This window comes from Spathaspora passalidarum (genome assembly GCF_000223485.1).
Source record: "Spathaspora passalidarum NRRL Y-27907 unplaced genomic scaffold SPAPAscaffold_2, whole genome shotgun sequence".
NCBI lineage: Eukaryota > Fungi > Ascomycota > Pichiomycetes > Serinales > Debaryomycetaceae > Spathaspora > Spathaspora passalidarum.
In genome coordinates, this window is record NW_006767426.1 from 1,005,289 (window position 1) to 1,016,693 (window position 11,405).

The following is an 11,405-nucleotide window of genomic DNA, read 5'->3' on the forward strand; positions in this document are numbered from 1 at the left end:
ACTCCAATCACAAGATAAACGTCTGAGATTAGCATTATGATCCTGTTTATCTCTTCACATGGTGGAGGAAATGTCCCACCTGATGTGGTGACGCTTAGTGATTCCTTTGAAGATATACAACCACACAGCAACAACAACAACATCATACAATCCCACCTTGTGCTGCAACCAACAACCACCAAGAAACCAACCAAGATAAAAGCACCTTTAGTCAGTCAAATCACAGATTTACACATACAACAAGGACTTATAGTCAGAGACTTGCTATTTGCACTTCTTGGCTATGAAGGTATATTCATCAAGTATGCAGAGAGGTATGATCCTCAATCTCTTGAATGTAGGATTCTTGGACCTGAATTTAAAATTGCAAAGAACTTGGATTTAAGTTTGAAAACAGTCACAAAGAAATTACGTAAGTTAGGACGATATTATTCCGGGTTAACTGAATTTATTCAATATTACGATTCAGCAAGATATGGAAAAGTGGTTCAACGATTTTGTTATGTGGTTAATGAGTTTTTGATCCATTATAAACTGGTGATTCTTGAATTAGAACATGAGTTCCAGTATAATGCTAGTTTCAATCTCACTAAACTAGATCAAGTATTGAGTCAAGAAGTGGCGAATAAGTTATTACATTTGTATGAAATAGCGGTTGAAATACATTTAATATCAGAAGAGAGGAGGAAACATAGCCATACAGATGAATATACCCATCAAGCATTACTGGAACTTATCCCCAAATCAAATTTTGAATCTTCAGCAAGAATAGAAACAAATTTATACCTCAAAAAGTTTGATTGTTGCAAAGGCGGATTAGTGTTACAACTTATACAACAGAGATTACGTTTTTACAAAGGGGAAGCTGCTTCGTTTGCATTTCTCACAAAGCTTTTGGATACTGTTGCCGAGGATTATCTTGTAATGTTAAACACTTGGCTTACTGAGGGGAAAATTGATGATCCATTTGATGAGTTTTTGATTCGAGAAAAGGAAGTTCCTCCTACATTTATTGATATCTTTGATTCTAAAAGTGAATATTACTGGAATGAATTGTTTCTTATCAAAACCGACGGATTGTTGGAACAATTTCAAAATTATCAGATCCAACTGAAGATATTAACTACGGGGAAGTACTTGAACATATTCAAGCAATGTACTGGTATATCTGATTTCCTGAACTTGCACGAAAAGTTGCAAACTATAAGTACATTATCGTCACAAGATCTAGAATTGAAAATCGACGAATTTTACAAACGTGCCAATAAAATGTTTATGAAGTTGTTATTCCAAGGATATAATTTACGTCAATTAGTAACCAATTATCAAACCAAATACTTCTTTGAAAATTCATACAAGATTGATAAGTTTATCGATGGGTCATTCTCAGAATTGAAGCGAGATAAATTCAAAGTATCCATTTCAAGGTTACAAAAACAATATTATGATTTATATAACTCCAATGAAAAAATTCATAAAATTGGAACTATTCCTTCAATATCGGATATCATTCAAGAACGGCAAAGTTTTACTATAAGTAATGAATCACTATACCAGGTTGCCAATGAATTAATGGAAGGCAAGCCCGATTTTGAAATCCAGCAAGATCAAGATTTGGAAACTAATATTCGCTTAATTAGTAATACATTACATCGTGAAGGTAGCAATCTGCCCCAATCAACGCGAGGAGATACTACTGCTGGAGGAGGTGGAAGAAGATTCCTGCCTCTGAAACAAACCAAGGATCCTGATGACAACATCGCAATTGCTAGTGTTCACCTTTCCATAGACTTGCCATTCCCCTTGAATCTTGTTATTAATCGTGAATTATCCTATCATTATGAAATCATTTTTAAATTGTTAATGAATTTGAAATTCATTAGTAGATATAATGATATCATTGCTAAAGAAATAAACCAATCTGATGTATGGCGATACCCTAATTTTGAACCAAGAATCCTTAAATGGATTTTAAGAATTCGACTGTTACATTCGCGTGTGAGATTATTCATGGATGAATTGCAAAGTTATATCAATTATGATGTTATTGAACTGCATTACGCTGAAATAAGAACATTATTGCAAGATACCGAGGTTGAACTTGCAGAAACGGAATTAGGATCAGATATAGGGCAAGAACAAGAAGGACAATTGTTTAATAACAACACAGTGTTACAAGGAACCGGCAATAGTAATTCAATTTTTGAAAATCGAATTTTGGATGCATTACAACGACCAGGGACCGCCAATAAACGAAATGGTAGAAAAGCTCACGAATTATTAAGTGTGGATAATTTAGTTCTTCAACTTCGAGAATATTTGAATACGGTAATTACTGAGTCATTACTTACGAAATATGAATTGCTTTATGAATTGAAGAGAATTTTGGACTTCATGATGCAATTCAACCATTATATTGTATTATACAAGAAGATTTTAATTGTGAGTGATCGGAATTTACATGAAGTATATTCCGAAAAGTTTCCCGAGAGGTTTAAGGATAAGGTTATGGATCCAAATCTGATTGATCGAAGATTTGCCAATTTAAATAATTCCTTGATGGAACAACATGGACGATTTTCAGAATATCTTGCAAGTTTCCTTGATAAAATACGAAAGTACGGAGTGAGTGAGAACGGAGGACTACTTGCATTGAGTGATAGACTAGAACAATGTTTTCCTGAATAGTAATCTTCTAATTTATTACTGTAACAATATATATAAACTTTTTTTTTTTCTAACTAATAACAGTATCTTCGTCAGTAGCTTGTTCGTTCAAAGTTTTAATAATAGCATCAGTCTTCTCTTCACTATAAATTTGGAATCCACCTTCAGCAGTGACGCTGGCCAATTGGGCATTCTTGCAATCCAACTTTTCTTCCATAACTTGTTTTAAAATCTTTAATGCCAATAATTCCGCTTCTTCCAAAGTTAAACTCTTGTGATATTCGTTGTTCAATTCTGCTTGAGCTCCCTCAGAACCTGATCCAATGGCCTTGGCATCATATCTATAAAATGTCCCAGAAGGTTCAGCATGGTACAATTGCGGACCTTTATGTTTATCCACACCAGCAATCAAGAGCGCCACACCAAACGGACGAGACATCAATCTCTTTTCCCCCTCAGCACCTTCCCCGAATCTCAATGCCAAATCACATACACTTTGGGTCAAACTCTCTACCCTGATATCTTCATCGTAGTATAAATTGTGGGTCAAACTCAGCACTCTGGCATGGTCAATCATAGATCTGGCGTCGGCAGTAAGACCAGACATGGCACAACCAATATGGTGATCAATCTCAATGATCTTTTCAATGGACGAAGCTTCCAATAACGAAGATGTGACACGCTTTTCTACACCGAGAATAACCCCTTGTGAAGTGGAAATCCCAATGGCGGTGGATCCTAATTTAATGGCTTCAAGCGAGTATTCCACTTGGAATAATCGACCTTCTGGGGAGAATGTAGAGACTCCTCGATCGTATTCACTTCTGGTTAAAAACATTATGGGGTGTATAAATGGTTATGTTATCTGCAATTGACTTGGAATTTGAGTAGGGGTACTTGGTTATATTCTGGTGGCGGTTTTTTTCAAGACTTGGGTTTTTTCACAGAATCACTAAACAAAGGGTGCTACCATGTGAACCTATAAAAAACAGTAAGAGATGAATTTTGATGCAAAGCCAGCTGGTGTAAGTGATCAAAGAAAGTACCATTTATTTTACAGTTACAATTAACCCACACAAGCATTGAATGGGGAAACTCCTAGAAATTATGGTATCCATTCCCTTTACAGTAATTGCATCATCAATCTATATTTACAATATTGTCGTGCGACTACCAGAGGTTTACAGCCAAAAAAGGAAGATACAGTCTTGCATTTGATACTGAAGCTGTTGTCTTGATAGATGCAAAACTTGAAGTAGAGCATAAACTACAAACAGAAGGACATCTACAAAAGAAAACTAATCATATCCTAGCATAATTTACACTTTATAACTTATAAATTTATCTAACTATATATCATTCTTAAGCAGACTTTGGAGCCAATTGAACAATCTTTTCAGCAGCTGGGTCCAATTCTTCAAAAGCATACAATTTCAAACCAGAGTTTTCAATCAATTCCTTGGCCTTTTCCATGTTGGTACCTTGTAATCTAACAACAACTGGAATGTCCAACTTGAAAGTGTGGGCAGCAGCAATTAAACCTTCGGCAACATAGTCACATCTAACGATACCACCAAAGATGTTAACGAAAATACCGTTAACCTTCTTGTCGGAAAGAATTAAACCAAAGGCCTTTTCAATAGTTTCTGGGGTAGCAGTACCACCACAATCCAAGAAGTTAGCTGGTTCACCACCGTATAACTTAATGATATCCATGGTAGCCATAGCTAAACCGGCACCATTGACAATGTTGGCAATGTTACCATCCAACTTGATAAAGTTAAGACCGTATTTGGAAGCTTCAACTTCTTGTGGGTCTTCTTGGGTAGTATCTCTCCAGGAGAAAACTTCTTCTTGACGGAATTCAGCATTGTCATCAAAACCCAACTTAGCATCCATGGCCAAGACCTTGTGGTCTGGGGTTTCAGATAATGGGTTAATTTCAACTTGAGTACAGTCACGGTCAATGAAACATTGGTATAAGCCTTGGATGGTCTTGACAGCTTCTGGGATAGCTTCTTGAGTGAAACCCAAGACGTTGGCGATTTGAGCACCCAAATCATCAGAAACACCTTCCTTTAATGGGACTTGGAAAGTCTTGATAGCATCTGGGTTTTCAGCAGCAACACCTTCAATATCCATACCACCTTGAGCGGAAGCAACAATGATTGGGGTTTGGGAAGCTCTGTCCATCAAGATGGCAAGATAAGCTTCAGTAGCAGCGTCTCTTCTTTCAACAATGTAGACGGCAGTAACTTCCTTACCGGCAGCACCAGTTTGCTTGGTGATAATCTTGTGACCCAACATTTGTTGAGCCAAGTCCTTGGCTTCTTGAGCAGATGAGATTAACTTAACCCCACCTTGTAAACCAGAGTCAAAGTGACCCTTACCACGACCACCAGTCAAGGCTTGGGCCTTAATGACAAGTTCAGAAGTACCGAGCTTTTCGGCAGCTTCAAAGGCACCTTCTGGAGTGGTGGCAGCAAAACCTCTTGGGATTGGGACACCGTATTGTTGCAATAAAGCAGCAGAACGGTATTCGTGTAAGGATAAGAATCTCTTTTGTTGAGCGGCAGCCTATGAGAGGGTTAGTATTATATTTATTTACAAAAAAAAACATATCAAAAGCGAGTTGGCGGTGATCCACGTGTAATCGACACTTTTTCAACTTGGCAATTGGTGATAGCTTGGTGTACATACTCTAGAGACACGAGCAATGGATCTGGATAACATGTTTATATGGTTTTGAAGGGTTGATTAAGGATCTAAACCTGGGGACAAGAAAAGAAAAGAAAAGAGGGTGGAACGAATTGAAAAATTCCAAAGAAAAACTTAACGGGTTATTGGGTTAGAGTGAGAGAGAGAAAGCAAAGAATCTCTTGGTCCAACAAAAAATATTTTTTTAGTAAAAAAAAAAAAAAACAAAAATACTTCAAAAAAAATATGAAGCATTTTTTTTTTAGTTCATAGAAGGAAAATTGGTTCGGACACAAGTGCGCCGGGGCGACACTAGCCAACGGCTTCTACGTGGTTGACCCGCGCGCCAAGGGAGGGGGAAAACTCGCTTAACTGTGGTGGTAAAAATTAACACTTTAGCAGCAAGTTCTGGTTATACCCCACCAATGTCAATCCCCAGAAAATGCATAAAAATATTATCTAACTGAGACTATTTGGTTGTCAGTAGTTCAACTAGCAACCAATCAAATCAACCTGATTGAAGTCAACTACGCCTCGTAAGGTTTTTTTTATCGTATTATCCTTAATGTAAACTCGTGCAATACTTCAGTTCGGTAGTAAAGAAATAGAACGAGGGAGCAAAAATAATAATAAAAAAAAAAAAGAAAAACGGCCCACCCGGTGCTTTCCATAGGCGCCACAAAATTAATACCTCCTCTTCTATTTTTTTTTCTTCGCTCGGGTCCGTCCCGGAAAATGCCTGGTTTGTGATGTTGGAATTTCTCCGGGACTCGCATATCAATCGTTATTAAGCGAATTACGAGATCAAACTTGATGGATGCAATTACATGGTGGTTGTACCTGAACATACATTTCATCTTCATTATTATTGCACTACGTTATAATTACACTTCTTACTTTGCAATAGCCATTCTGTTCGCGTAACAGGCCAAATCTATTTGTATTAATAGGATGCATTTTGCATTGAATATGTCCATATCTGGTTAGCCCAATTAAAGATAACCCGATACCATTGCATCGAGTTCCCCTTTTAACTAATAACCTAACTGAATTCCTTTCTATATGGCAATTGCAGCCAATTTCACAAACAATATCACAATATTAACTATTTACAGTGCCTGACCTTTTCACGTGACGTTAGTTCTGATGTGTATCAAAAAAAAAAAAAGAATTGCAACTATGGCATCTCAGATATGCTCCACTATAAGAACTAGAAATGGCCAAATATAAAACAGTAAGACCCGAATATGACGACGAATCTTCTGACGAAGATATACAAAACAACTGGAAAAACAATAATAATGAAGAAGAAGAAGATGATGATGACGAGCTTTCAAGAATGTCATTTGGTGCATTGAATGCTGCTCAAGCCAAACTCCAATCATATTCTGACGACGAAGATGAGTTCTTGGAATCTGATTCTGATTCAGCACCTGAAGAAACAAGTAGTAGACACCAAACTAATGATAATAAAAAGAGATCCAAGCATGCACCCCTGCAGCTGTCTTCCAAACGTCCAGTTTCTAAAATAAGAGATATCCCTGGTTTAGAAGTAAAGAAAACCGGATCAGGATTATATACCGATATAAGATTCGATGCAGCATATGGGAAAGCAGATTTAAGTAAAACTCGTCGTGACTATGCCTTTTTGGATGAATATAGACAACTGGAAATCAAACAGATGGAACAAGTATTAAAAGACAAGAAATCAGCCAATCTACTTTCAGAACATCAAAGAGAAGATATCAAATTACAATTACAGCTGTTAAAGTCAAGAATGGATACATTAAAGAATCGTGATTTGGAGAATCAAATTCTCTCATCCCATAAGAAACAACAATTGCAAGATTTCAAAGTTGGTAAACTGACGAATCCATATTTCCTTAAACGAAGCGAAAAGAGAAAGATATTGCAAAAGGCCAAGTTTGATTCTATGAAACCTAGACAAAGAGAAAAGGTTATGGAAAGAAAGAGAAAGAAGAGATTGGGTAAAGAGTTTAGACAATTGGAGTTTAGACAACAGAATCACTAACTTATAAACTTTTAACTTTGCATAGAATTTTATCATCAAAATGTATATTAAACAAACTGTAGGGGAAATAATAATAGAGATCTTATATACAAGAAATATGGCGATGAGATACCACACCAACAAAACTGTGTGAACTATGCCCTTAAATGTCTATTATTTAATTTATTTCTTATTCTCGTTAGCAACCCAATCTTCGTAACTTCCCACATAGTTACCTCTCTTGTTATATCCAAAAGTTCTCGCTAATTCTTCGGCAGCTGTGCTTCTAACGCCACCCAAACAATAAAACACCAATTCCTTATCTCTAGAAGGCTTTTCAAAACCAAAACTTTCCAAGAAATCGTCTTCATTCAATTCTAATGCGCCTGGACTGGTCTTGAATGGCAAGTTAATAGCACCAGGAATATGTCCTTCGCTGAATTCAATTGGTTCTCTAACATCAACCAAAACAGTTTCAGGGTGTGATTCTGGATTGGTGGCCAATTTCTTGACATCCTCGTATGTGTAAAGCTTGGCTTCTGGGGATTCAGTAAGAACAGAATATGATCTGTAGTGAGCATTGCGTGATGCAATCAACACAGTCTTGGTGGCATTGAATAATCTAGGAGTGACAGTGGTTGATCTAAAAAGGGCGTTTGTGGTAAAAGCTCTGGATGAAACGAGACCAGTTCTGACAACGGAACTTCTCAATGATCTAAGGGCATGCATTGGATATATTATGAAAAAAGATGGATGTTTATTTGTGTATCTAGTTGACGCAATCGGTTAGATCGGAGGCGTATATAGTTGTAATGTATGAGTCACGTAGGAGGGGGCGGATCTTTCACGATGGGGGATTTCACTGGAAAACTTATCACACTTTTTTTCCCTGTACATTTTTAAACCTGCTAAAATTTTTCTTTTTGCGTTAACAGTAAAATTGAGACCAGTTAGAACCGCCAGACTTGCTCCCACCACCCACCGCCACTACCAATGGAAAAAATCGGATCAACTTACCACAAAAAAATTCTTATGCAAGATCTATAGATAAGAACTGGACTATAATCAAGGTGATTAAATCACCAGAGGCATGTAATTACATTCTTTCATAAGTTTTGTATATTTATATATCTTTGTAGTTTGAACAATTACCGTTAAAACAGAATACAGAATGAAACAAAATAAAAAATAAACTTAGATCCAGACGGTAAACTGGGTACTATTTACCAACAAGATAACCAACAGATATGAATGGTGAACCAAGCATGTTTATCGACGAGGCAATATACTTAGTGTAAAGCACGTTTATGTCCGTTGTTTCCACCTTTGCCGTTGTTGTTGTTATTGCCATTACCATTATCATGACCCTGGTTATTTCCCTTATTATTACCATTACCATTAGGATTACCAAAACCTGGTTTATTGCCATTATCTTTACCGCTTCCAGGGAACTGGTTGTTTCCTTTACCATTATCATTGCCATTCCCATTACCAGGTTTATTACCATTACCAGGTTTATTTCCATTGCCAGGTTTATTTCCATTGCCAGGTTGGTTACCATTGCCAGGCTGGTTTCCATTGGGATGTCCGTGTTCATTTTTGTAGTCATCACAGAACTTTTTGATTTTGTCGTTGATTGGATGGATACAGAAAGTAGGTTGAGGGTGGTGTGATTTCGATGTTGTCTGAGTGGATACAGAGGAAGAAGATTCAGTAGTACTTGATTGCGACGACGACTCTTCAGTAGAAGAAATTTCAGTAGAGGAAGTTTCAGTTGATGAAGTTTCGGTAGAGGAAGTTTCAACTTCCTCCGTGGAAGACTCATATTCACTGGATGTAGTTTCAGCCTCAGTAGTTTCTTCGGTAGACGAGTCTGATTCAACCTCTGTTGATTCCTCTTCAGTACTTGTAGATTCGTTTTCAATTGAGGTGCTAGGACTAGAGGCCCAAGATGGAGTGGTATTTAAAACGCACGAACATCCTCCTGAGTTTGCTCCAGGTGGTACGACGTCATTGTATAAAATAGAAACACTCAGTCCGTCACTACTAACCGTAAACTTGCTCGAATCATACCCCATACCAATATCGAGCACCACTGGGTTCCCATTTTCTGTTATTGTGAGTATTCCAGTGTCGGGGTCATAATTAAAACTACTAAATGATATATCTGTTATTATGAACTGATTACCACTTCCAAATTGAACCAACTTATATGACAGTCCTGCTACGTCCGTTTGGACATTTAACAGACTGGAGGTACCTTGAAAAACAATAGTAGGAACAAAACTAGTAACAGGATAATAGACACTAAGTTGGGAATCAAAAAGAGCAACACATCCATTGCCATCTGGTGATTCCCACAGTATTTTTTGATTATAAAAACAAATATTCCCAGTATTGACACCAGAATCAAGAGTGAAATAACCTGTAGTTCCCCAAAACGTTAAAGATCCTGTATTGCTTTGCAAGAGCATTATAAGGCTTAACGATTGTCCCAAAATCACAGCTTCCCCATTATTTTCAAAACTTGTCTCATAAAAATTACTAACAGAAGCTACATCCAGGCTATCCCACAACATAAAACCGTTATTTACAACAGTAGAAATATGAAATGTTTCATATGCGTATAATTCTCTGAAATAAAGCTGACCTTCCTGGTTAACTGTTAATGTTCCAAGATACAACACGCTTTCAAGCAGGGGTTCCAATGTAAGTTCACCCCCTTCTTCAACCAGAAAATCTTCTTCCGGGGCAACTGCATCACCAGAAATTGTTGTTGTTCCGGTGACATCAAGGGCAATTGTGTCAGAAAAGAACAAAGTGATAGCAGCAAATATTAATAGCCAATTCATTGATATATTGATTTCAATTACTACATGCCTTCATCTTCTGGATGAAATTCTATATGTTCTTATATATACAATTATGAAAATTTTTCTAATAAGTGTTTATCGCTTTCAGGGATAACTGTATTTCTAGGATTACAAAAAATATTGTAATTATCCAATCATGGCGTAGTTTTCATCTGCCAGGGTGTAATTGCGGAGAATGATATTAACTAGAAGTAGGCTTTGAGATGCAATTTTGTTTAAAAAAAGGCTTATTACATAAAGGGAGTTACAGTTACGGATTGACACAATTAAGCCGTATGGATATTCCATATTTGCACCAATTAAACCTTGAACATTTTCAACACGATATTATGCTGGCACGGATATGATTCAAGAAGTAACTCACCAGAAGTGTATTCGATGGTAATTAGAGAAAAAATGAATAATGTAAAACATTCTAAAGTAGAAGACCGTTGCCAAGAACATAAGCATTGTTTTAACATTTGCAACTTTCCTATACTAAAAGGAGGGGGGTTCTATGATATAAAATAATTAAAAATACAACGGAATTTTAATTTTAATCTCCTGACATCGTATCTGTAATGAAATGTTTGATGGAAATGTGTGATTTATTTGTAAAAATAACACTTCATTATTTTTTTATCCGGACTTATTGATCTTGGATAATCCCCTCTGTTCATGAAGAACAATATCTCCGGTAAAAAGCACCTGGAGATAACTCAATTCTTTCCACGAAGAACATGGTAACTCCGAAGTACTCCTGGAGATAAGCAATTATATTATCTTATTTTCTTTTGGTGTCTCATGATGCCAAATCTCCGTATAATAAATTACATTACGATATAGGTATCTTTGAAAAATTATTTCCATAAAAATTCAATAGACACGCTTATGCTAAATGGTTAATTAATAGTAATATTACTTTCTTGCTTTCACCATACGATATGATGAGATATGATCTGCTCAGCATCACTTAAAAGATATATATTCTAAACTATGTAGTTCTGTTTCCTTCATCCTTACAATGGGATATGAGAGGGAAGTTTTGCAACCTTTTTAGTGTAGCAGGGGGTTGTTATAAATATCCAGTTAATGCAAGGACTGGAATACCTCTCCACCATTGACATTATCAATGGAAAAGGAAATATTGACCTATTACATTCTTTTCAAAGAGAGCA

The 11,405-nt window shown here is 36.6% G+C and overlaps 6 protein-coding genes across 6 annotated transcripts; 2 read left to right on the plus strand and 4 right to left on the minus strand. All coding sequences in view use genetic code 12, as the record gives it.

Moving 5' to 3' along the window:
- Nucleotides 1–36: 36 nt before the first annotated feature.
- SPAPADRAFT_54312 (uncharacterized protein) lies at nt 37–2,688 on the plus strand (the record flags this gene model as incomplete). The annotated part of the gene is made up of 2 exons (XM_007373644.1): nt 37–159; nt 184–2,688. The coding sequence occupies 2 exons, from the start codon at nt 37–39 to the stop codon at nt 2,686–2,688; spliced, it is 2,628 nt and encodes an 875-aa protein (XP_007373706.1).
- On the minus strand, nt 1,690–3,566 carry PUP2 (proteasome core particle subunit alpha 5; the record flags this gene model as incomplete). Its single annotated transcript, XM_007373645.1, has 1 exon — nt 1,690–3,566. The coding sequence occupies one exon, from the start codon at nt 3,503–3,505 to the stop codon at nt 2,738–2,740; it is 768 nt and encodes a 255-aa protein (XP_007373707.1).
- Nucleotides 3,567–4,029: 463 nt separating this feature from the next.
- LSC2 (succinate--CoA ligase (GDP-forming) subunit beta) lies at nt 4,030–5,400 on the minus strand (the record flags this gene model as incomplete). The annotated part of the gene is made up of 2 exons (XM_007373646.1): nt 4,030–5,244; nt 5,368–5,400. 2 exons carry the CDS (start codon nt 5,398–5,400, stop codon nt 4,030–4,032), a joined length of 1,248 nt encoding a protein of 415 aa, XP_007373708.1.
- A 1,163-nt stretch (nt 5,401–6,563) lies between these two features.
- On the plus strand, nt 6,564–8,226 carry SPAPADRAFT_59546 (rRNA-processing protein; the record flags this gene model as incomplete). Its single annotated transcript, XM_007373647.1, has 1 exon — nt 6,564–8,226. The coding sequence occupies one exon, from the start codon at nt 6,581–6,583 to the stop codon at nt 7,394–7,396; it is 816 nt and encodes a 271-aa protein (XP_007373709.1).
- Nucleotides 7,559–8,272, minus strand: SPAPADRAFT_54316 (thiosulfate sulfurtransferase; the record flags this gene model as incomplete). Its single annotated transcript, XM_007373648.1, has 2 exons — nt 7,559–7,943; nt 8,256–8,272. 2 exons carry the CDS (start codon nt 8,270–8,272, stop codon nt 7,559–7,561), a joined length of 402 nt encoding a protein of 133 aa, XP_007373710.1.
- SPAPADRAFT_65297 (uncharacterized protein) lies at nt 8,264–10,713 on the minus strand (the record flags this gene model as incomplete). The annotated part of the gene is made up of 1 exon (XM_007373649.1): nt 8,264–10,713. One exon carries the CDS (start codon nt 10,225–10,227, stop codon nt 8,665–8,667), a length of 1,563 nt encoding a protein of 520 aa, XP_007373711.1.
- Nucleotides 10,714–11,405: the final 692 nt, after the last annotated feature.